The sequence below is a fragment of the Hyposmocoma kahamanoa genome, unplaced genomic scaffold (genome assembly GCF_003589595.1).
Source record: "Hyposmocoma kahamanoa isolate Upper Pololo Valley unplaced genomic scaffold, ASM358959v1 244, whole genome shotgun sequence".
Classification (NCBI taxonomy): Eukaryota; Metazoa; Arthropoda; class Insecta; order Lepidoptera; family Cosmopterigidae; genus Hyposmocoma; species Hyposmocoma kahamanoa.
Window position 1 is genome coordinate 1,642,321 of NW_020653761.1, and position 24,793 is coordinate 1,667,113.

The 24,793-nt window shown below is 36.6% G+C and overlaps 1 protein-coding gene across 1 annotated transcript in view; it reads left to right on the forward strand.

Annotated features, from left to right (window-relative positions):
• Nucleotides 1–2,151: 2,151 nt before the first annotated feature.
• Nucleotides 2,152–24,793, forward strand: part of LOC113228839 — a 26,268-nt gene continuing 3,626 nt past the window's right edge. The window contains exon 1 of the mRNA XM_026462250.1: nucleotides 2,152–2,839. Coding sequence (XP_026318035.1) covers nucleotides 2,350–2,839 — 490 coding nt within the window. The 5' untranslated portion in view covers nucleotides 2,152–2,349. The remainder of the gene's footprint in view (nucleotides 2,840–24,793) is intronic.

Consider the following 24,793-nt stretch of genomic DNA (forward strand, 5'->3'; position numbering starts at 1 on the left):
GTTTTATCAGTTATAATAATTTATAAAACTCATTATTTGTACATATTACTGAGATTGGAATAGGTGGAGTATATCACAAAGTTCAAACGATACACATAAAGGGTTGCGTACCTTCAATGACGCGTAGGTTTCATCAAATCATAGATTTATCATCATCATCATAGATTTCGAGAAACTCAAAGGAGCGAGCGCGGATTCGAACCCACGGTCTCTGCTTGGGAGGTAGGTCTAACCAGGCTACCATATCAAACTAACCTTGCACTATGAGTACTAGAGCAACGGTATTCGCCCAGGCTAGAACCTGTTAATTTTTTTTTATTATTATACAAAACGATGGGACGCGCAAGTCCCATGTGCCTGTAATTTCACCAGCATCCTACCTTTCAAAACCGGAACGCAGTAATGCTCACTTTATTGCTTTTTAGCGGCAGAAATATGTAAGGTGACAGTACTTCCCTGGACGCACTCTTTGACAACGAGCTGTACTGCTAATTCATTTCACATACATATTGATATCACCGGGAATGGAACCCGGGACCTCTTATTAGTCCAGCACCGTAATGCACACCGTTGGGCCACTGAAGTCGTCTGAATAAAAAAGAAATATCGAATGAATCGGAACTCTGGATTTTAAACCTAACGAAAAATCGATAAATAAATCGATGAATCTCGCGTATCCAGTGTTCACAACCTTTAGGAACGTGTAAAGTCCCCAAATCGCTTTCTGCTGGTATAGCAGACTATAGCCTAAATCCATAATCAATAAATCAAACCATTTATTTGGTAGAAATATGCTGGTCAAATGGTCAAGATAACAAATAGTAACGTAGGCACAGACATGTTTTGGCATAAATTGAGACAAGCATGCAAAAAATTGGCCTCTTCTAGAGCAGTCTCGTGCCCAGCAGTGGACGTACATGTAACGGGAAAAATTATAATATTAACGCACACACTCATAACCCTGGAGTGTGCCATGGAGATACTTAGACAACCACAAATTACACGGAAACTCATAAGAGAAATAAATGTACGCCATACAAATATTTCTCCCGGCCCGGGAATCGAATCCGGGACTTCTACGTGGCAGTTCAGCATGGTAACCGTTCGGCCACGGAGGCAGTTTATCGTCAGTATAAAGATAAAACAAATATATTCTGTATAAAAACTTAACCTAAATAAATGTCAATGTCATGCTGTCATCTCAGCCCGTTAAGAAAGAAAATACGTTCACTCCCACTGCTAGGTTTAGGCCTCTCTTTTGAACGCCAGCTCAGTCGGTCCTGTGCGAGTCTCATCCACATTCTTCCGGCCACTCCGACGATATCGCCCGACCCGAGCAGGTGGTCTACAATCAATGTAATATAAAAAAAATATTTGACCAATAGGATACATTAGATTAGGTGTGGAGGTTAGACTAAATCGCGATGTCCGAATAAGTTCGAAGCCTCAAAAATAATATATTTATCAAAAAATGCAATAGCAAACTAACTTTAGATAAAATTGAAAATTTAATAATAGGCATTATATACACCTAGAATTTGATACATTATGTATGCCATTCTGTCACTTGTTCCAAATGTAAATCTTAAAATCGACAACTTCACTGGCCATAACAAGCGTAACATCTTTTGAAATAGGAAGAAAGGAATGCTTCCCCTCTAAAAACACCTGTGATGTAAAAAAGCGTCCTTGCGGCCCATTGTGCGTTTCGCGCCAAGTGGATACTGCCAAAATCCACTGCGAATCGAAGCGCGGGAAACGGTGTTCACATCTTAGAAATTTCCTGCTCATTTAGCAGGAATAAAAGCAGCGTCAAAATTGGAACATCGTTTTTGACTTATTTATTAGTTCTAATTTTCGTTGTACATTTATGCGACTGTCAAAAACATGAACACGAAATTTTATACTACTTAGATACGATGATGGGATTTATAATGAAGGTTTTTGTAATGTAAATAAAAACTATAGTGGATAATAACTAAATAAGAGCAATAAATCATATATAAATATTTGTCATAATTAACGATTTTATCTTAGTCACAAATCAACAGTGTAGTATTCAAAATGTGCAGGATTAGTTTTCGAAAATTGATTTGAATTGAGCAAATCAAGTTGGTAACATTGTCCAGCACGACGAGCGTCAGTCGTGCCGGGCGAGAGAGCGCGCGCGCACGCCGCACGACCACGCGTTTTTAAGGTTAGAACTGTCGGGCGGTTGCCAGGTGTTATCATCCCACTCTTTCCTACACACCCATGTTATATCCTCTCTCTCAGCACGACAGCTGTTTTCTCTCAAGAGATTATTAGTCAGATGTTTCTTGCGAACCCATCTGCACTCACCTGACGCGAATGGCTGCTGGAGGTCATACATCAAAACAGAGAAGATCCGAAATTTCCGCATCCATGGCTATGAGAAATGTCTCCAACACCCCGAGAAGACGTCGCGGAAGTTGCAAGTGCCTTTTTGGAGCTCCCGACAGAGACGAAACAAGGAGATTGATGGCAGAACAATATAGCAGGGATAGAAAACGGTTTATAAGAAGATTTAACTTCGATATTGATACGGAATGTGCGTATAAATCTGCGAAGATGGACTCTCCGGTTAAGTTTTTAGAGGAGAACAAAGAAAACTCGGAAAGCCCTGTTCTAAGGTCGTCAACGGAAACTTTAGCCTGTGTTGGGAATACTGACTTGAAAATGCTAGGGTCTCCATCAAGAAGGAGTAATAGCAGCGCGGCAAGTTCCCCCCGCACGCCGCGTACGCCCCGCACCCCTCGTGCGGCCAGGACCCCTAGAACTCCCAGGACTCCTGCTTCAAGGAGACAGCTACAAATGACAGGTTAGTACCTAATTCCATACCACACTTTGCCCTATAAAAAAGTCTAAATCCCGTTTGGTTCAGTTGGCCGTGCACCTGCCTTCGACCGGAAGGTCTAAAGTTCGGAGTTGGCTTGAAATTTTTTTCATGTTTTTTAACAGCAAATATTCCGTATGTATAGTCTAATATTACGCTCAAATCCCAAAACTGGGGTACGGGTCTCCTCTTAAAGATTCCAAAATGTTGAAGAGTTTTAGTACGCGGGGAAAACGATAATGTTTAATAAGTTTGTTTGTATCATTTATGAAAACAGGATAGAATTAATTTTTTTATTTTTGTTTTTTATTACCAAGTGACGGGACGAACCAATCGTGCGCGTTGTGTTAAGCGACACGCCTGTTCACAGCACTTGCAGTGCCACTCCGAACTTTAAATCGTAAAGATCTGAGGGACACTGCCACTGCGCCTGTCACGTTGAGACATCATTTGACAAGCCCCATGTGCCTTAAGTTTCACCAGAACCCATAACCTTTGAAAACCGGAACGCATTTATGTAATACTCACATTACTGCTTGACGGCAGAAATAGGAAAAGTGGCAATGCTTCCCTGGACGAATTCTTTCACAGGGAGCTGCTACTAATTGTCATAAATTGTTTCTAATAGATTTTTGTTTCGGATATACACACTTCGGATATCAACACTGTCTAGGGATATTTTAGTTTTTCATGGATTGCAAAGATACTACAAAAAAGTTCTTGAAACGTTCGTATATCAAAATGCGCAGTATTTTATAATCTGACAGAAAATTTAATAAAATATCTTTTTATATTTATTTTTAATGACTTTTATGGTAAAAATAGAAAAAGTTAACTTTGTACTAAAATAAGAACTTCTGTTTTTGGTTATTAAAGAGAAAAACAAAATTAAATGAAACAACACAAAATAAATATTTAATAATCTGTAAAAGCACCTCGGATGTTTATAACGCATCTGCAACGATTGTGCATACTCAAAATGAGATTATCAATATCTCCTTGTGGGATAAGGCCCCAGGTTCGACGAAGATGCATAAAAAGTTGATTTTCTGTCACCAGATTTTCGGGAAAATTTCGTAAAGCCCTTCGTTGAAGCACGTCACACGCGTGCTCAATCGGATTTAAATCCGGGACTGAGCAGGCCAGTCCAGTGTCTTACTATTCGAGCTGCATGAAAACGAACATTATCATGCATAAGCATAAAGTCCTGACCCATTTGCAACCGATGTGGTTGGACTACAGGTTCCAGCACCTCATTACGATATTTTGCGGCAGTTAAAATGTCCTGCACGCAAATGAGGTCAGTTCTCCCTCCTAGGCGTATTCCTGCCCATACCATAATTGTTCCACCTTGATTGAATGATTCCTCACAGTTTGGTCGTTCACTAGGAGCTGGTGTTCCGATTGAAGCTTCAAAACCAATTGCCTAGCCGTAACGTTAGGTTGTCTCTTTGCTGTAACTTGTAAAAATCGGTCGTGTCTTGCGGTAGTCACCCGACTATTCCCTGTGTGCCGCTTAACTACATCGCCAGTGTCTCGGTAGCGAGACCATAATCTTGATATGACGCTTTGACCGGTGCCAATGACATCAGCAACATTGCTCTGGATCGCGCCGGCTTCTAGCATGCCTACGGCTCTCAACATCTCTTCTTTAGTTAAATGTCGGCGTTCCATAGTATAGAAACAACCACCAGTAATAACGCAGTTAATAAAATTGTAAAAAGAAAATCCGTTCAAAAACAATTTAATCTTTAAGACACACAGAGGCAAACAAACTATCGTAACAATGTTAACGTCGTTCTTTTGTTTTAAATTTGAATTTAGAATACAACTTTTAAAGTTATTGTAATAAACGTGAAATATCCCTAGACAGTGTTGATGTGTGTATTAGAATTAATGTGGTAGTTAGTAAAATTTTTCTAATTTCGGGACCGGCTAAGGCGTCTAAACCATACTGCCAGGTCTTAGATTAACAGACTTAAATAGTCTTTTTTTTCTTTATGACTATGGTCATTGAGAAATTTAGTCGAAAAAAAATTTACTAGGGGGCCAGGAAATTATAACAAACCAGGGAGTCTACTCCCGTTCTCGACCACAGTAATACTCGACCGAATAAAAAAACAATGTCAAGTATGAAGCTGCATTCGCATCACGCGTCTTTTAATTGTGGTCGAGTATTAATTATTTGACAGTAATTGTTTCAGAACAGTAGTTCGGATTAATTTAACATTATTTTGCCAGTTTGATTTTGTGAGTTTGACTTACTTAGTAGTTTAAAAACCTGATTTGGTCATTGAATGGTTCGCTGTAAGTTCGCCCGAATCGCAAAATGATTGGATCGTGCATTGTGAACGTAGTAAATTGACGGGACAGCAAATCCAAACAACCGGTTGCGCAATTTTGCAAAATTCCAGGAACTTTCGCAATAATGTTAACTGTTATAATCGCAGTACTTGGTACAAAAAGCAGAAGGAAACACTACGTGAGTTTGATCTTAATCACGATTAAAAACACCCCTATGAAAATAATAATAATAAATATTTATTTCTTTTGTCACAAAGCTGTGTGTGTGTATTACAGAACACATAAAATTATAAGCAAGGTGTGTCTGTGCGTGTGTGTGTGTGTGTGTGTGTGTGTGTGTGTGTGTGTGTGTGAGAGAGAGAGAGAGAGAGTGAAAATGTGTGTGCGTGTCACCACACTTAACTTTTTTTTCCTTAACTACCTCTTTTTTACCATGCCGGACTGCCACGCAGAGGTCCCAGATTCAATTCCCGGGCGGGAGAAATGTTTGTGTGGCTTACATTTATTTCACTCGTGAGTTTGGGTGTAATTTGTGGTTGTCTATGTGTGTGTCCATGGCACCCGCGACACAGGGTTTCCCTAGTGCGGGGCTTTGTTGAATGTGTGCGTTATTTATTTCCACATAAATAATAACTAATTAAAAATCTGAACATACACAAGTTCATCGGGCTTTCGGATGTATAACTATGTATCTGAGAAAAAAGTTGCGGGTCTGCTTCATAGGCGAAGTTTATAATTTGCGCAATCATACGCAACGCGTTTGTGATTGTAATTATATGGTAGCTGATTCAAGTAGCGTTTATTTACGTTTTTATTACATAAAATAGTAATTGTATTTTTACACTTGATAAACTTGTTTTGTTAGATTGCCTAGCCTGGTGAACGTTACCTGCTCCTTGCGTTTAGTGTAGGAGTTTTTGCCGAAAATGTTAATTAGCAATAATAAAGATCGCGTTTTGTACCGTTTTGTCATTTCTTAGTCGGTTTTATTGCTGTATGTTACAAGTTTTGTATCAACATCATTTATTCTTCTTATTCTGGGTATTATTGTTATTATTTCTTAATTATATGCCAACAACAAATCATATCTGAAAACAAAACAATAATAAAATACCTACAGAAATAAAAACACATAGAGGAACCGCATCAGGCACAAAAGAAATAACAAATTTTATACTATGAGTACATACCTATTTAATTTTTAATATACTTCGAATTTTAAAATTCAATATGCTTGCATCGCCAATGTTATTATAACAAACTTATCGTTACTGTTGACGACAAGCAAACATGCACCCTATTTAAAGACCACAAAGGTCTAAATCATCATTTAATCCTTTTTTTAATGGTAATCAATAAGTTGTCAAGAAAGCACAATAAAAACTTCTTAGTTCAAAATTACGTAATAGGATATTGACCGGAATTTAATCGTGAGATGAATTTTATAAGTTTTTTATTGTAATAAGACTTGTGATAGAATTTGAACGCTAAGAACTAGAAAGGACGTAAGTACCTTCTGAAGAAAGAAGTAAGAGTTTATGACAAAGACTGACAAGTTACATTTGACCCTGAAATGGCGGAAATTAGCTCTTTCAGCTATATATAAAGCGAAAGATAATCCAAATATGCGTTTAATTTTATTGGGAAAGATTTTTTTTTATGTTGACTTCTTAAATATTTTTAAATAGTGACGTGAACTAATCGAGCGCCTGGCGGTTTCTTTTTATTTGTTTTTCTTATTTATGCTACCTATAGTCACGGGACGAACAAGTCTTGCGCGTGATGGTAAGCTACACGCCTGTCCATAACAGTTGTAGTGCCACTCGGAGCTTTAAATTGCAAAGATCTGAGGGACACTGCCACTGTGCTCGTCACCCTGAGACATAAGTTGAAAAGTCCCATGTGCCTGTAATTTCACCAGCACCCTTACCCTTCAAAACCGGAACACAGTAAAGCTGACATTACTGCTTAGCGGCAGAAATAGGTAAGGTGGCAGTACTACCCTGGACGAACTCTTTCACAAGGAGCTCTACATCTACTAACTGATGATAAGCTACACGTCTATCCGTAAGAATAAGGCTAACATAATAGGGTGCGACTTGCGCGAGAACGACATACATACGCATAGAAGCGTGAGATTTAAGCGTTGCTATGCGAAAATAGAAGTATCTCGCGCATTATGTCGTTCTCGCGACATCGCGGTCTGTTGTGCTAGCATTACAGATGCAGTGCTACTCAACAGTTTTAAATATAAAATAAAGGGCATTGCCACTGCGCCCGTCACCTTGAGACATAAGTTGACTAGTACCATTTGCCTGTAATATTACCAACACCCATAACCTTGGAACGGTAACCTATCACAAACTTGAATTTATTTTTTCCGAAATAATGTTTGTTCGAATTTTCATTACCCCAAAAACCGAACTATAACGAAACCGTTGTTCTTTCAGGATATGTCGGATGTTTATCGCAAAGACACGATTAGGTTAGGTTATGTTAGATATAAAAGAAAAAATATTTTCCTCTCAAAATTACTTTCGAGATTATGAAAATTCGAGCAAACGTTGCTTCTGGAAAATGTCATTTCGGATTTCTGACAGATAACCCCTTGGAACGCAGCAAAGCTCACATTCGTTCTGCTTGGCGGCAGAAATAGTTAAGGTGGTAGTATTTTTCTAGACGAACTCTTTCGCAATTCTACAATACTTTAAACAAATATTGTAAATATTTCGAACTGTAAAAAGAGTAATTCTCCAGAGCTTGCTGCTCATCCTTCTCAGTCAGAAATCTGTCTTACGGGTGAATAAAAAAGTTGGAAATGTAATTTACTTACTTAATTTGGAGTAGAAACCCTTGTTCCGTGGGGTCCCATATCAACAAAATTAATAGACTGTTTGGGAAACCCAAGGCAGCTACCTTGCCTAACGTATTAGCATAGGCTATACAAAGAGGGAACGCTGCCAGCATCTTGGGCACCTTACCGCGGGGACCCAATTTTATTCATTTAATTTACCATTTAATTATCATTAATATAATTTAGTATTTAAGCTTATTGTAATGTACACCTTGCCTCGTTTAAATTTACTTACGTATGAAATAAAATATATTTGAAATTGAATATGGTGACTGATGACGAATGTGAAATAAGCTTAAAAACACACATTTGACTTTTAGAAGGGCATTGGAAAATTGAAAAGTAAACGTAACCCAGAGGCCCGTCAAGAAGATGGCACCTTTATTTATTCAATTCTGTTCATATTTACAAAGGCCCCGATAAGTTGGCCCACTTTCAATCTCCATTGTGATGCATTTGTTCAAATAAACTTGAGTTCAACTGAGTTAAACTTGTGTGTTTGGATATATGTTTATAGATACAGAAGTACTTAGAATATGTGGTGCTTTTTTACTTTAAATAGACAACGGTACATAAAGATCTCTTTTTACACTAAAGATTTAAGCACGTATTTAATGCTACCTTCGACAACCTTAATTCTAAAGCGTAAAGTCCAGCGTCCTGTGACAGTAGTCATTTGGGCTTTTGTTTTACATTTGTCATCGAGTATATAACCAGAAATAGAGACGAAATGTCATTTAATTTGTTTCAACACTATTCTGCCAAGTCATTACGGTGACAACTGCGCTCCGATTGGCCAGCCCGAATTCGAAACAATTGACGGGTGTCATCAATTATTTCACTTCAAATCGACCAGTTTAACTCGAACTTTGCTGTAATGGACGGAAATCGAAAAATTACATATATGTACTTAATATTTAATTACCGATGAAATGTGATTCCGTTTGTTTTGTAATAAGATGTTTTGCTGTTTTTCCCACAGCACCTAATGGAACAGCCCCTCATTGTTAGAGATATTATCTTTATTACAATAAATACAGAATATTTTTCGAATATACGGAGACGTACACACAGATCAGTTGTTGGGGCTGTACTATTTCAGCTTTCCAAAATGTGATTTCAGTGCAAACGACAGTTGATATTTAAAAGCGATTTAAGGCGCATTTTCCTGATGAGTTGCCAGAGATAGATGGCCTTTATTTCGTCTCTATTTCTGGTTATATACTCGATTACATTTGTATATCAACCTATGGGATTTTGTTGGGTGCACAATTAGTCTCCAAAAAAAGAATCTTTGTCATTACCGTTACGCTTACAGTAAAGCTGAATCTAATGCGCAGGGAAAGAAATTTATTTTTTAGATTCAAGACTCGGTCTCAGAGCAATGCAATTTAAACCTTATTTCTACAGAAATAGCAAAAAATATACATTTATAAATTTAATGACCTCGGATTCCCGTCTGCCGGTTTTTTTATAATATGAAGCGATGGGACGAACAGGTCGTGCGCGTGGTGGTAAGCTACACACCTGTTCATAACAGTTGCAGTGCCACTCAGAGCTTTAAATCGCAAAGATCTGAAGGGCACTGCCACTGTACCTGAATACAAGTTGACAAGTCCCATGTGCCTGTAATTTTACCAGCACCCTTACCCTTCAAAGCCGGAACGCAATAATGCTAACATTACTGTTTGGCGGCAGAAATAGGTAAGGTGGCAGTACTTCCTTGGACGAACCCTTTCACAAGGAGATCTACTACTAGTTTACCCTGGCTCTAAGGAGGCAAGTACGCCCCGATAGATAAATTATTAACTACATATCTTAACTCGCGTATTTAACAACGCAGTTCTAAGCAAGGTGCAGAATTATGCTAATGAGTGTATGATGAAAAAACTTGCCCAGGGAACAAGTTCTGGACACAAATCGCGTTGATGGACAAAATGGCTGTTTAATCCCATTTTTACAAGATGAGAAGATTATGTTATCCCGAAGTTAGTATCACAACCTGAAGTCGATTTCGGGAACCTTCAGAAATTGATTTGAATTATCCAACGTTTTCTTAATATTGTTTTGGTGTATGGTTGGTTATTTGCGTCTAGAATTTGAAGGGACGTTCATTGTGCGATCGATGCGAAAGGGTGAACTATGAAAATTAATTGCTATAAATTGTTTTAAACGATTATTTCAGATAAATAAGACCTAAATAAACACTTTTCGTTCTTATTAATTTTGCTTTGTGCCCTAAATGCGGGTCTGGGCAACGTAACCTAACCTGGGAATCTATTCCCATTTTCCTTCCGACGTCCGTCCGAAACAAATTACTGTCAAATAAATAATAGTCGACCAAATTAAGGTCTATCCACACATATCCGGGCCCGGGACTTGGACGGACCGGACCGTGCTTCGTCAGGGGCTTAAAAAAATATCTTGGCGTATATTTTGTATGAGCTCGTTTACACATACATGTCCGTGTCCGGGCCGACGCCGGGACGGGCCAACAGTTCATACAAACTTGCACGCCCCGTCCACGTCCCGGGCACGGTCCTATGTGTGTGGATAGTCCTTTGACTTAATTGTATTTTGATTTGGTCGAGTGTTACTACTTCGACTCATCCGAAGAACAGAGACCGATGTGATTTTACAGAGAAACGAGAATAAGCACGTTACGATAATAAATTCGTTATTCAAACTAAAGTCTATGTAAAGGTGTTTTGAGAGTTTATATATCTTATTTCGTTTCGGAAATATAAAATCAAACTGCGGTCGATCTAACACAGCGAAGAACAACCGAAATGTACTATGTCCTGAGAACAAGTAGTCTTGCACATAGATCTTTGTTCTACGGATGAGTCGACTTATTTGAGAGTATTCTTTCGGGTGTATGTCGAATGGCGAATGGGAGTAGACCTCCTGGTCTAAATGTTCGGGGTAGTGCCCCGAAGTGTTCCTCAGTGAAGAGTCCCGAGGTCCCGAGGAGTCTCGAGTCTCAAACTGAGCACCACAATTTGAGACCAGGTAATTGGTGAGATTGTCTAGCGTATTATTGTAAAACAAAAAAAGAAAAATATCGAATTGCTATTAAAAAATGCTGTTAAATATTTCTTCATTTAATATCCATCACCCTTATAGAAGAAAACAACATAGAAGTGCTTGCTGCTCAAATCGGGGACAGATTTTCAAAATGGTTGCGTGAACTATTTAGACGTTTACAAACCAAGCTAATGTAATAATTCTGTAGTAACACAACACGGTATCTCAGTCAATATTTAACTATCGATAACCTATATAGGTTACTCGCATTCCTGTTTTACAACCAGACACGCGAGGAGTGGCCGGTCCGGTAAAATATCATTGCTAAAATTAAGAAAGACGTGTTTTTAGTAAAAAGTATGACACGTGCTCAAAATACAACACGCGCACACAGAAAATTTAAAGAATTTCACGATTTATACAAAATTATAAATAACTAAAAAAACCTTGATATCCTTATGCAGTTAGTAACTGTAAGTTCCCATGCGATAATAATAAAAATCCGTTTAAAAATTCTGTTGCTACTTCGCCTGGAACGGTACCCGGGACCGTGACGAGGCACCCTGCGGAACACTGCCTGTGCCCTATGGGAGAGTGCTACTAGTGAACTATAAAGTTTTCAAAGCTGACTGTTAATATTCTATTACCACTCTTGAGTACAAGTAGAAGTATTTGAAGAATAAGAAATTCCTTTTGACTTTTAAAACCCTGATGATAGCGCTAGTGGATCTTTTTCATATCAATGTTGCTGTATAAAAAATAATAATAATAATAATAATAATAATAATAATAATAACGCACACACTCAACATAGCCCCGCACTAGAGAAACCCTGTGTTGCGGGTGCCATGGACACGCACATAGACAACCACAAATTACACCCAAACTCACGAGAGAAATAACTGTAGGCCATACAAATATTTCTCCCGGCTCGGGAATCGAACCTGAGACCCCTGCGTGGCAGTCCGGCATGGTAACCGTTCGGCCACGGAGGCAGTTACCAAGTTAGTTAGTTAAAAAACACGAGGACTATCCTAAAAAAACTGTAATTTAATTGGGAGAGTCCTTCATCCATCTAGCATCATCCTAGTAGCAGTAGAGGTCCATGTGAAAGAGTTCGTCCGGGGAAGTACTGCCACCTTAACTATTTCTGCCGCCAAACAGTACTGTCAGCATTACTGTGTTCCGGTTTTGAACAGTAAAGGTGCTCGTGAAATTACAGGCACATGGGACTTGTCAACTTATGTATCAGAGTGACGGGCACAGTGGCTGTGCTCCTCAGATCTTTGCGATTTAAAGCTCTGAGTGGCACTGCAACTGTTATGGACAGGCGTGTAGCTTACCATCAGGCGCACGACTTGTTCGTCCCATCACTTACTATTCTAAAAAAAACAATCTCCTGAATATTTTAGGTTGGGTTACCGACTCGTGTAGGCTGGCTTATTACGCGTGCAAACTCATTAGTTTGCACGCGTGCACCACATGTCGTTACATTCCTCGGATTTCTGTTCTGTGCCAAAAATATGCTAATTGACTCTGCTTTAGTCGTTTTCTACTCATCCACCGGCTCTCCTTTCTAGATTATACGAAGTCTAACAGTACAACACACTAGCCCAGTGCAAGCGATGACCTTTTTGCGGTTTGGGCAATCTTCTCCTGATATTTTCGAATCTTTATTTAGAATCAGCTCTCCTAATCGTTCGTCGCCAGTGTTATCTGATATCTTTTCTGTGACGTCTTTAGGTCTGACATTCCTATAAATCGAGGTTTATGACTGATATCCATATTAAGTTGTATCTATCGGCTCTTGATCCAATCCTAAATAATATTGTATCTATACTATAATCTGTGTGGACAGAATCTAATATAGGTGTAGAGCGATGACCAACTCATCACATGTTTTACCATTTTTTGCGGTCACATGAGAAATATTCGTTAATCACCAGATGTATGAGTCATGATCCTGTTAAGGCAATGTTCCGACCTGCAGGTGTGGCTATTACCTAACTTACGTCATTGGGAGACACCATTTTATTCCAGTGTCATAGGACCAAAGAAACAATGGAAATTTCTAGGTTTTTTTTCAAGAGCTTTTTTAATCGCACACTCAGCAGGAGCTCTTCTCCTTCGGCTTCCTTCGATCGATCGAAATTAACTTTCTACCGTTAATTTAACTGTTGGCGTGCATTCAATTTGTATTCAGTTTGCAGTCTTTTCGGATTCCTTTCCATCTGCATAACTAAAGATAAATACGTAATTCCGTGATAAATATCATGTTGTCCCTTTCCTACCCTTTGATTAACATCTAATTCGAAAGAGATCGTCATAGTCCATCGTTTATTTAAAATAAAAATAAAAAGCTACTTATCCAGAAATTCGGCGGCGGGAGTTGCTGCCAATTTTAAAAAACTAAATTCTAAGTTTAAAATTTCGTTGATCATTGCCCCGAGCATTTACCTTGGACTGGACAAAGTTATATTAGCAGTTACTGATTGCGCTTTCTGTCTATTTTACTCCTTGTGGTTTACATTTTTGTTAAATTTAGAATTTTTATGAAATAAAATTTCAATTTTGTTGAAGTATTTGTACTAACAAAATTTTATTTTCATTTAAATTTAATGATGTCGGTACAATTACGGTAATATTATAATTTTTCCACAAGCAAGAGTAAGTTTGCGCGACCCATTTCAAATACAGTAAAACTCAGGAATTTTGCAATTTTATCAACATTCTCACGCGATTTTAGTCACGCACACTTTTGTAGTTTTTAAAGTTAATCAGTTCAGACTACCAGATACGTTATTTTATATTGCTATACTATGGCAGGTATATGGGAGGCCTATGCGTCGTGTTAAGTGTAGAGGGCTGGTTGCTACTTATTTTTCTAATTTGGAATAAAAACAATAAAACTTGAAAATTAACGCGGTTTATTGTTGAAGGCAAGACACGTCAAGGTACTGATAATTTTTGACAGCAGAGAGATCTTATAAAATTACTTAGATTTACGTACATTCAGCCTAGTTTAAAGTTATAACAAATTGAAGAAAGATCTATTTATCCTAATATATTAAAATTAAAAAACTACAAAAATACGAAGTATTCAACACGTCGCAACCTCACTTTCTTGAGGCCTTTGGCTGTCTACCAAAAGATTACGAAGCTGGGACTCTTCTCTCGAATTTATAGTCCAGTTCGAAGCACGAAATCCGTAGTTACGGCCGCTTTCTTACTATGGATGGCCTACGGAACTACTCTCGAAGTCCGTCAACGAAAAGACGGGCCCGATCTGTTCATCGAGTTGTAAGTTTAGCACCGATTGAAATTCAAGTCTGTAGGTCATCCATAGTAGGAAAACGGCCTTAACTACGGATTTCCTGCTTACGGTGATATTGCTATTCTTGCATAGAGGTCTCGTGCTTTATGCTATCGCGCAAGTCTGTCGTGCTAGCCCTACTGGTGTGGGGACGACAGATTTGACTTGCGACTTTCTATTCGATAACCAGCACCGCAGTAAATCAAAGAATATCATCTCACTTTATTCCAATAAAAATAAAATCTCTTTACGATGTACATTATTTTATTTATCAATGTTGGTTGTAGCGTGTCTCTTTGCCGGATGGTGTGTCGCCATTATTTTTACGATTCTGCCCAAAAGCCATAAAACCTGACAATAAGTGACCATTACGACTCGAAAGGCACTCACGCGAGGACCCTTAAAATTCTGACTTCTCGCATAACATTTGACCAAAAACAATTTTATTTTTGTAACTCTTTTAACTTTGAAATGCAACTTTAACATTTTGTTGTGGATTGTATTTAAGATTGTTATTTATGTTTATCTAAATAAAGAGTGTTTACATCGTATTAAAATATCTTAAATAGACGAAAAGAATATACTTAAATATATATAATAAATCACAACTGTCTACATAATTCGTGAAAATTGGAAACTGCGGCTGTCAATGTTTTAATGGCCCCCATATATGAGACGATGTGTCTTCACGTCTTCACCGTAACGACGAGTCGATAGTGTATGTTTGTTTTATTTATTATTTTTATTAAAAAAAAATACAAAAGGAATACTAATTAATCTAAACTTGGCGGCACAACAAAAACCAGAGTAGGTTTATCTGTGCACCGCAAATCGAATAACGAATAACTTGAACGCGACGGATCGATTCGATTATCGTGACGACCGATCGAAAGGAGGAATCGTCTGTATATGGGAGCCTTTAGGCACACTGAAAAAAGTTTTGGAAATAAACGAGATGTCGTTAAAGGTGATAATGTACTTAAACTGTTTCCTTCTGAACCTATCAAGCAAAATGATCGCAACCGCAACTTTAAGTAAGATTTCAATTACGTTGTGTCCAATTTAATTGTGAATTCGCCAAACAAAACTTGATTTGAATCTGTTTTTTCACCGACTTCCCAAATCGACTGTATTTTTTAAACCGACTTCAAAAAAGGTTCTTAATTCGACTTTTTTTTGTGTGTTACGCGATTACTTTTTTTAACGCACACACTCATAGGTAGGGATCATACACAGACAACCACAATTTACACCTAAACTCACGAGAGAAATTAATTGTAGGGGATACACATAGTTCTCCCGGCCTCGGAATCAAACTTAGGACCTCTGCGTGGCAGACAAGCATGGTAACCGTTCGGCAACAGAGGCAGTTAACTACTCAGTAATGTACTCCAGTATTTGTGAAAGGAGTTCTATGAGTATGTTTTTGTTGGAAAGGAGGTACTTCAATGATAGTCAAACTTGAAGAAAATAAGGTAGCAAATTAGGGGATGTATCCGGTTTATTGAATTTCACCCACTTTACGTTAATCGAATTCAGTAAAACTTGGAATATACTTTGATGTGATTCCTCAAACTTACGAAATCAATCCTTTTTTATAAAAAAAATATTTTAGTTCATACTTTAAAATCGTTGTTTAGGTCCAATGATAATTGTAATGAAACTATTAACAATGTGCACTTGAAAATAATATTGCTATAGCAACAAGATGTAACTAAAAAAGTAGATTAGTGCACTGCTGCACTAGATCTACGTGCTCAACTGTGACGCTGATTGTTGATACGCCTTTGACCCTGCGCCTGCGCTCTGCTTGCGCCGCGAGTTAAATAAAATTGTACTATGAAAACATTTTACCTACTTGAAAATCGAGATTATTTACTTACATACTAGAATAAGATGTTTAACGGCAACAAATATCTATCGGCATTAGGTCAATGTCTGTCGTGTAGAAATTATTTCCTTTATTGATATAAAAATAATAAAGTACATGAAATTGCCTAGTTTGCGACCTGCTAATTGGTGTGGCTGTTTGGCATAGTATTATTATTAAATTTAAAGGACACAGTTTATTTTCCAAAACAAATTATTTAGTTTTGTAAATTATATAAAAAATATATAATTCAAAATAATTAATTAAATTAAACAAAAACAAAACCAATGACAGATACAATAGAAAGAGGAACGCGTGTCAAAATAATAAATAGGTAGAAGCCACGCCGGCTTCAAAATTCAAATCTTAAAAACTCATGTACTACAGTATGTAAACAATTTTCACAAGCAATTCAAATAGTGCTTTCTTAAATCTAGATGTAGGTAACATTTCATATAATACAATAATTTTATGCACATGTATATAGCAGTAAGGACAAAGCAAAGTCCTTCTCGTGAACATGTGGTAAGTCAATGACATAAGACTGGATTATTCCAAATTTTCTAGCGGTCAGAAAGAAGAACGATGAGGGTGGAACTAAAATTTAAAGAACCTGTGCACATTGCCCGAAATGTAACCTATAGAAACTAAAAGTAAAGTTGAAGGCAGCTTTTTTATTTCTATTTATATTTAGTACTACACTAAATCCTTTATTAACTGCTTTATCAAATATATAACTGAAAACAAAAAGATTTTGCGAGAGTTATGTTTCAAAATAATGCTTTCTCCGACCTTCCAAGCTTCCTTCAGGCGGCGGCGAAATGTCCCGGGTTCGACGCCCGGCCGTGCCCTGATAACTGTTGAAACCCTATGCGATAACAACAGGCACACGCCGATCTGTGTTTACTATTACAGTTTTATACACGTCTCATAAAAACCTTTGAAGGTTTATTTGGTTTTTAAAGCCTTTAGTATTTTACGACATTTATGTAATGGTAACATTGAGTACTTATTATTTTTATTCAATTTAAATGCAAATTTATTTATTTTTGACGAATTACTACTATACATATTTATTAGTAACAGCAATCTTAAGAGCTAACTTAGTAAAAACAAAAATGCCAATTATAGTAAATAAATTATAAAAAAAAAGTATATAAAAAATAAATTGAATTAACCTAATCCAAATTAAATTATATTAAAATTAAATTAAATCGAATTAAATTAAACTAAGTCAAATTGAAATAAACCATGTCAAATTAAATTAAATCATGTTACATACAATATCAGTTACAAATTATATTAAATGCAATTACATATTGTCAACGTGTAGCACGGTGAACCTACGGAACATAGCCAAGTCCATTCTTCCTGCTATTATTCTGAGGATACCATTGATGCTTCTTCGCAGTCCCAACATCAGAGACGCATTTTATTGCGCAGGATTGCGTAGAAATAATCCACACAAGCATTCACTAACATGCTAGAGGCGCTGTAAATAAATAATAATAATAAATAACGCACACACTCAACATAGCCCCGCACTAGGGAAAACCCTGTGTCGCGGGTGCCATGGACACACACATAGACAACCACAAATTACACCCAAACTCACGAGATAAATAATTGTAGGCCATACAACTATTTCTCCCGGCCCGGGAATCGAACCTGGGACCTCTGCGTGGCAGTCCGTCATGGTAACCGTTCGACCACGGAGGCAGTTATATAGTGTAAAAGAGGTGAAGTGTCAATAGAATACCAAAAATGTTGTAAATTAATTTTTTCCCAAATTTAAAATAAAATGCGAAATCAAGATCAATCCTATCGTCAAACCTGTATTTAGTGGGAAATTGACGACAATTTATTAAAAAAAAGACAGTCGACAAATCTTTTATTTTCCAATTTGACCTAAAATGGAAAAAAGCGACTTTTAAATATAGAATTTTAAAAACACACATATTCGTCATAACTTGTTCTTTTTTTTAATTTGCTAAACATGCTATCTCTATTCCTACCTTTCATCTCGTGTTAAACAGAACTCTGTTTTTCCTGAACAGGTTCTGTCTGTTTACCAACACGGTAGCTGCTCGTATATACGTATAGTATGTAATATGCATCCCGTTAGGTGCAAAGCCGGTTGAACGAACTCTCATTCGTGCAAACATTTTCGCTCGTAAAGGCTTTAAAGATTTTAAGGACTTTTATAGCCAGTGCGCTAAGCTGTAAAAATAAAAAAAATCTATGTTTTTTTATTTTGATGGTTTTGCCGATTTCTCAATCTCAGATTTTGTTTTAACCAGAACTTGAGTATAAATTCGACATTTTTCATAATTAAGTGATTCTAATGGTAACACTAATGGTAATGCTTTTTATGAGAGGATTCGCTCTGGACCTTTTGGAGGGGAAAGTGTCGTTTTTATTTTGACTTTCAATTATTTTGTGAAATCTAGTTCAAAGTGGAATAGGATAGTGCTATTGTGCCTTAATCGAAGATTAAAACGCGAAATTATACGAATCTCGAACTAAAATACCCGTATCGGCCCGTTCTAAGGAATCCCGAGTCAATCCAAGCACGCCTCCTCAAATTGCCTATCCTCTTTGTGGCGGCCATATTTACAGAAAAACTTATTTTTATGTTTTCGGCTGAAGGACTTTGTTTCCATGGCCAGAAATAAATTAATAAAAAAAAATGCTTTTTATGACACTAAATGACGGGACGAACAAGTCGTGCAACTTGTGGTAAGTGACACGCCTGTCCATAACAGTTGCAATGACACTCAGAGCTTTAAATTTGAATGATCTCGGGGCATTTCCACTGCGCCAGCTGGTTCGACACGAAAACGTCCCCATGAAAAAAACCCCTGTTGCTAGTTCCTACAGTTATGAGTGGGACGAATTTAGATTTTTGCCTTTCTACCTGTCAAGTGGAATTAATTTTGATCCTCTGTTTTTTGTCCTTCTGGGTATTATGAATACGAAAATACATATGGATAAGTTCACAAAAAAGCAACAATTTACGAGTTTGTATAAAACTACAGGACATTTTAAGTAATAGGCCATCAACATGTCGCACATAAAACTAAATATTGTCGTAACTCAAAATTGATGGAATTGAAAAAACACAATTTGAATGGAACAAATAAATTTCTATTCTTGTTCATAACTGGATGCCTAATTAATATATATAAATAAAGTTTTTGCAATGATTTTTTTTATAATATAAAGTGACGGGAAGAACAAGTCGTGCGTTTGATGGTAAGCTACACGCCTATCCATAACAATTGCAGTGACACTCCGAACTTTAAATCGCAAAGGTCTGAGGAGCAATGCTTCCCATGTGCTTATAAATTCACCATCACCCTTACCCTTCAAAACCGGAACACAGTAATGCTGACATTGCTACTTGGCGGTAGAAATAGTAAGGTGGCAGTACTTCCCTGGACGAACTCTTTCACAAGGAGCTCTACTGCTACTAAATACGCAATAAGATTTTTTTTAAGCCGTGTTTCTCAATTCTATAATTTTTTAGTTACGACAGTATTTAGTTTCTTGTGCGATGTAGCCCCGTCACTGTACATTTGCTACTTTTTTAATAAATTAAATAGACCACATTTTGAACTTTCTAACACAAAACATCATATTGCAAAATATGTCAGCCTATTAACCAAACCATTTAGTTATATGATTTTTATGACCGGTTGTTTTCATTTTATGAAACAAAAGTCATCTTGTAAAGCAATTTTTAAATAAAAAGAAATCATTATTTATAATCAGTATTTAGAAATGTACCCACAAATCGTAAATAAATGTACCTTTCTGAGAATGCAAATCCTAAAACGCATTACAAATTATTACCTTTTGCATTTGATTCGAGGAACCCTCTCCTCAAAATCTGGCCATAAATTAACAAAGTTTATCTTTGAACGCGAATCGCGAACAATTAATATTGACATTTATATCCTGCTTACGATACCCGAATTATATGGGAAATTAATTTCATTAACTATATCTATACATACAGGGTGAAATACAATGGTAATAAATATCTTTGGAAGTAATTTTTCACGAAAAAACGTGCAATCATCGGGGATAGCGCAATTACGCGTTTGCATTTGATTATGAGTCTCCATTTCGGTAATTTAGTGGCCATATCAAATCCGCGTAATGTCCGTGTGATTTACGGGAAACTATTGTTATCAGTCCGTAGACAACATAAATTAATGCTTACTGTGCAAAAATGAAACTCATAGCCGACAATAACAAAGTAATAACGTTAAATCCCTCTCCTGTAGAGTTTGGTTTAGTGCAGATACGCGTTTTTTTGGTAAAAAGCGCACAAAAACCGCCGCACTATCGCCGACGTAATGTAAAATTTTATTAGAAAATGTCTTGTTTATAATTAGCGTTTATATTACAGTGCTTTTTTTGTACTTCTTTAAATATAATTAAACAAGTGCAAAATATTTTTGACAATCTCGGTGGCCCAACGGTTTATACTGCGAGCGCTGGTTATGGAGGTTACGGGTTCGATTCCCGGTAGAACCAAATTTGGAATCGTATCAGTACATGACATCAGATCAGAGACAACTGTGACCATGGGATCTGTAAAGGACCCGAAACGTGGGTTTGTTTGAAAAAACAAATATACGCGATTTAAATCCGGGAAAATAGTTTCATTTCCTATGTGTAACAATCGCGAAAACCTAAGAACTCGATAACTAATTCTATATCATTCATCATTAAATTAAATAATAGAGGACCCAATATTGAACCATGGCTTCATTCACTCATTCGTTTTTTTTATTAAACATTTTACAAACAAACTACAGAGTTACATACTTGCTGTAAAACAATACGTACAAATATCAAGCTCATAATAAAACCTATATTTTATTTCTTCAAATTATTTAGTAGGTATAAACAAAAGGCTTTGAAAACCACAAATTGCCATTGTGCTTGGGCAATATTTAAAAAAAGAATGTTGTATACAATGTAAAGCGTGTGTAACTCAGGTAGCTGATCATTGGGATCATATAAAATGCTCTTCGTAATACTCCACTGACTTTTTTCTTTTTTTTTCGACGTGAGAGTTCAGTACAATGTAGGTACAGAAGATGCAAACCAGTTTTTTGTGCTATCTCTTTCTTAAGTTTACAACGTGTTCTTTTTTTTATTTTCGCAAAAGGCGATGATCCCACTTATTCAATTACGTATCATGTGTCCGATGATTATAATCTCGGCGTTTACATGCGTGTAAAATTGCCGAAGATATTTTTGATATTTTATTGACTTTCCGTACAGATATCTATATAATATCGTTTTCTCCATTTTCAAAAAATATATCGACCTCACCTAACTTTTTTAAATGTAGCTTATTTTATTTTCGCCAAATTTAAAAAAAATAATCAGTTGCTTAGTAAGGAGTTTTAAATTAAGAAAAAAGTTTTTATTATTTCAGTACTCATTGTCAATAAACATTAGGATGTAAATGACAAATATAAAAAAAACACTAATGTTACGATGTCTCCTAAAATTTTAAAGTACCATAAAAGTTCTTAAGAACTTTATGTTTGGTACGTAATGCGTCATAAAGATATATATCTGGTAGGTTATTGTGCCGAAAGAAAGTGAAAAAATATCAGGCGTTTACGTAAAGAATCCTTAATTCTCAACCGAATAATACAAAATTATATCCATCATAGAAACTTGTTATAATATTAGGAAGTCATAAATAAATTTTGCGAAAAAGTTCAATTAAAGTAATTGATAGAATTGATCACCATGATATTCAATTATTTTTTGTGAAATTGCTCCACTTGTTTGTTATCTTCCTAGACCAGTTATCTTACACTTAGAAAAAAATCCTTCGATCGGGCAGGGTTCGAACCGACGTCTTCTAGCAAACCATGCCAGACGCTATGCCAACTAAGCCACGGAACGAACCAGCGGATCTCACGAATTTTTCCATTTGCTTTTTGTCGATCTTTTGTATCTGGTTTTTAACGACTTTTTAGATTGATATATTTAGAGAAACGCTAAAAAAGACTGAATTGTAATAACAGTGTTCATATGAACCAATGGCCATCAAAAGAAAAATGGAAATCAAAACACATCTTTTCTAAAATAATACTTACTGGCCAGAGGTTCTTATGAATTTTGTTATCATAATTCGACCTATTTTAGCGTTACTCTGAATAAATCCATGAGAATAGATCATAGGTTCCCAAAGAATTGCCTCACCGCCCGCGTATAAAAATTAAACGCCCAGCACCCCAAGAAACAATTGAAAACACGTATTTTTTATATTAACTTAACACAAAAAATCAAAAGGAAAAATAAAGTACATTTGTAGTGTAGTTTACATAGGCAATTCAGGTTTTTTTTTTAAATGCGGTAGCACTCTTTGGACAGCATCAATGCCCCCCAAATTGCTTCCGAACCCTACCTAGTCCTAGGACTCTTCAGTGCTTGGGGGCGGCAGAGACTTTGGGAAACTATAGTGTAGATCATTGGCGTCTGTTTCCGGAAAACTAAAATTTTAGACTATTTAAGGCTAAAGTGAATAGGCATTTTTTAGACAAACTCGACCAATTGCAACAAACCTTTTATGACTTGTTACGCCCGCAAGTTTCCGAAGTTATAGATCCTATTGCTCTACTAAGAACGAGAACTTCACGAATTTGTACAGTAAGTTCTATATACAAAATACTATCTTACTCATTTTCAACCTAAGTGTCTCTTAGGGTCGTATTCCAGAACTCTACTCAATGTTCAAGTCAGGATCTGAGTATGATTTCAAGCACTGGAAATACGACCCTAATGGCAGGGACTTGAGTATAATTTCGAGAGCTTTAAACCATACTCAAATCCTGACTTGAGCATTGAGTAGAGTTCTAGAATACGACCCTAAGTCGCTTTTACCAGTCGACCTCACATATCTGCATATCGACGCACACATTATGATCCGTACCGAAACGAAGGGCAACCTTTTTTAAAAAAAAAGAACATGACATTGGCTGACGTAATTTAATTAGAGTCTGTATGCAACATTCGACTTTACATTTTTTAAATTGTTTTTTTTTTGCAACATCATGCTCTTTACTGCCATGATATTCATATTCGCACCTGAAACCAAATATGTGATTATTTTTATTTATACAAATACGTAATTATCCAATTATAAACGACAATGTATATATATATATATATATGTATATTCGTTTCATTGCTGCATACGCACTGAGGAAACTGCGTCCTCTTGTCTCCAATGTGGTATTGAGGCAGACGTATTATGCGTATTTTCATTCGTTGATGTCTTACGGCATCACACTGTGGGGTAATTCAACTGAGTCGATTAGGGTATTTATTCTTCAAAAACGTGCACTAAGAACAATAGTAGGCATAAAAAAGGGTCAGACCTGCAGAAACCTTTTTAAGAAATACAATATAATGACCGTGTACTCACAATATATTTATGATATAATAGTTTATGCGCGTCAAAACTTGGCTACTTATGAGCGACGTACGGGCGGAGGCCGAGCGTTACGAAACGCGGGAACACTAAAATCCGTTGCCCACCGTACCGAACTTGCAACTAGAAATCCGCGGGTAATAGGTCCCCGATTCTACGAACATCTACCCACAGACCTGAAAAGTGTTAGAAACGATGCAACGTTTTGTACCCGACTAAAAAACCTTTTATTGGATATTGAATTGTACAGTGTCGATGAGTTTCTTTTGAAACAATTTTAATTTTATTTTATTCGACAAGCAGTAGTTATACTACTTTATTTTATATTCATTATTATTATAATAATTTTATTACTGACGATCATAGTTATCCCTTGACATTGTATTTCCAATTGTAATATTGTGACATTGATAACATGAAATAAACGATTCTATTCTATTCTATTCTATTCTATTCTATTCATTTAGATTTTTTTACAAGTCATGTTTTCTCCGTGCCACAATTTTGATTTACGACAGTATTTTCTTTCTAGGTTTCCTGGGCGATATTATGACGTATTACTACCACGATATTCATATATGTGTGTTATTGTGATGTGCGTTAATTCTTCTTCTTTTTATGAACATGGCAGGTTGTAGCAGAATATCACCGGCGTTGTGAAACACTCCGCCATTGTGCTGAGCTACAAACCTTTTTATCTCACACCACAATTGTTGCTAAACACTGTGTAGAGCTTATATTTATTTTTACTCATTAATGTGTTGAGATAAATAAACAATTTTATATTTGTTATTATTGATACAAAACTCGAACAACATTAAGACAAATTCCTACGATCTGACTGCACTAGATTTAATGTCTAATGCCTCACCGTGGATACAGCTCTTACTACCTGAGTTACAGATCGAGTCAACAGATCGTACGAAAAGTCAGCAGATCTTGCAAAAAAAGAAGGTGTTTAAAACCTATCGAGTTTTTGGGTTTTCGAGATATACACACAGGAAATGAAACTATTTTTAACCGACTTTAAAAGAGGTTCTCAATTCGACTGTAGGTAGGTTTTTTTGTATGTATGTTACGCGATAACTCCGGTATTTGTG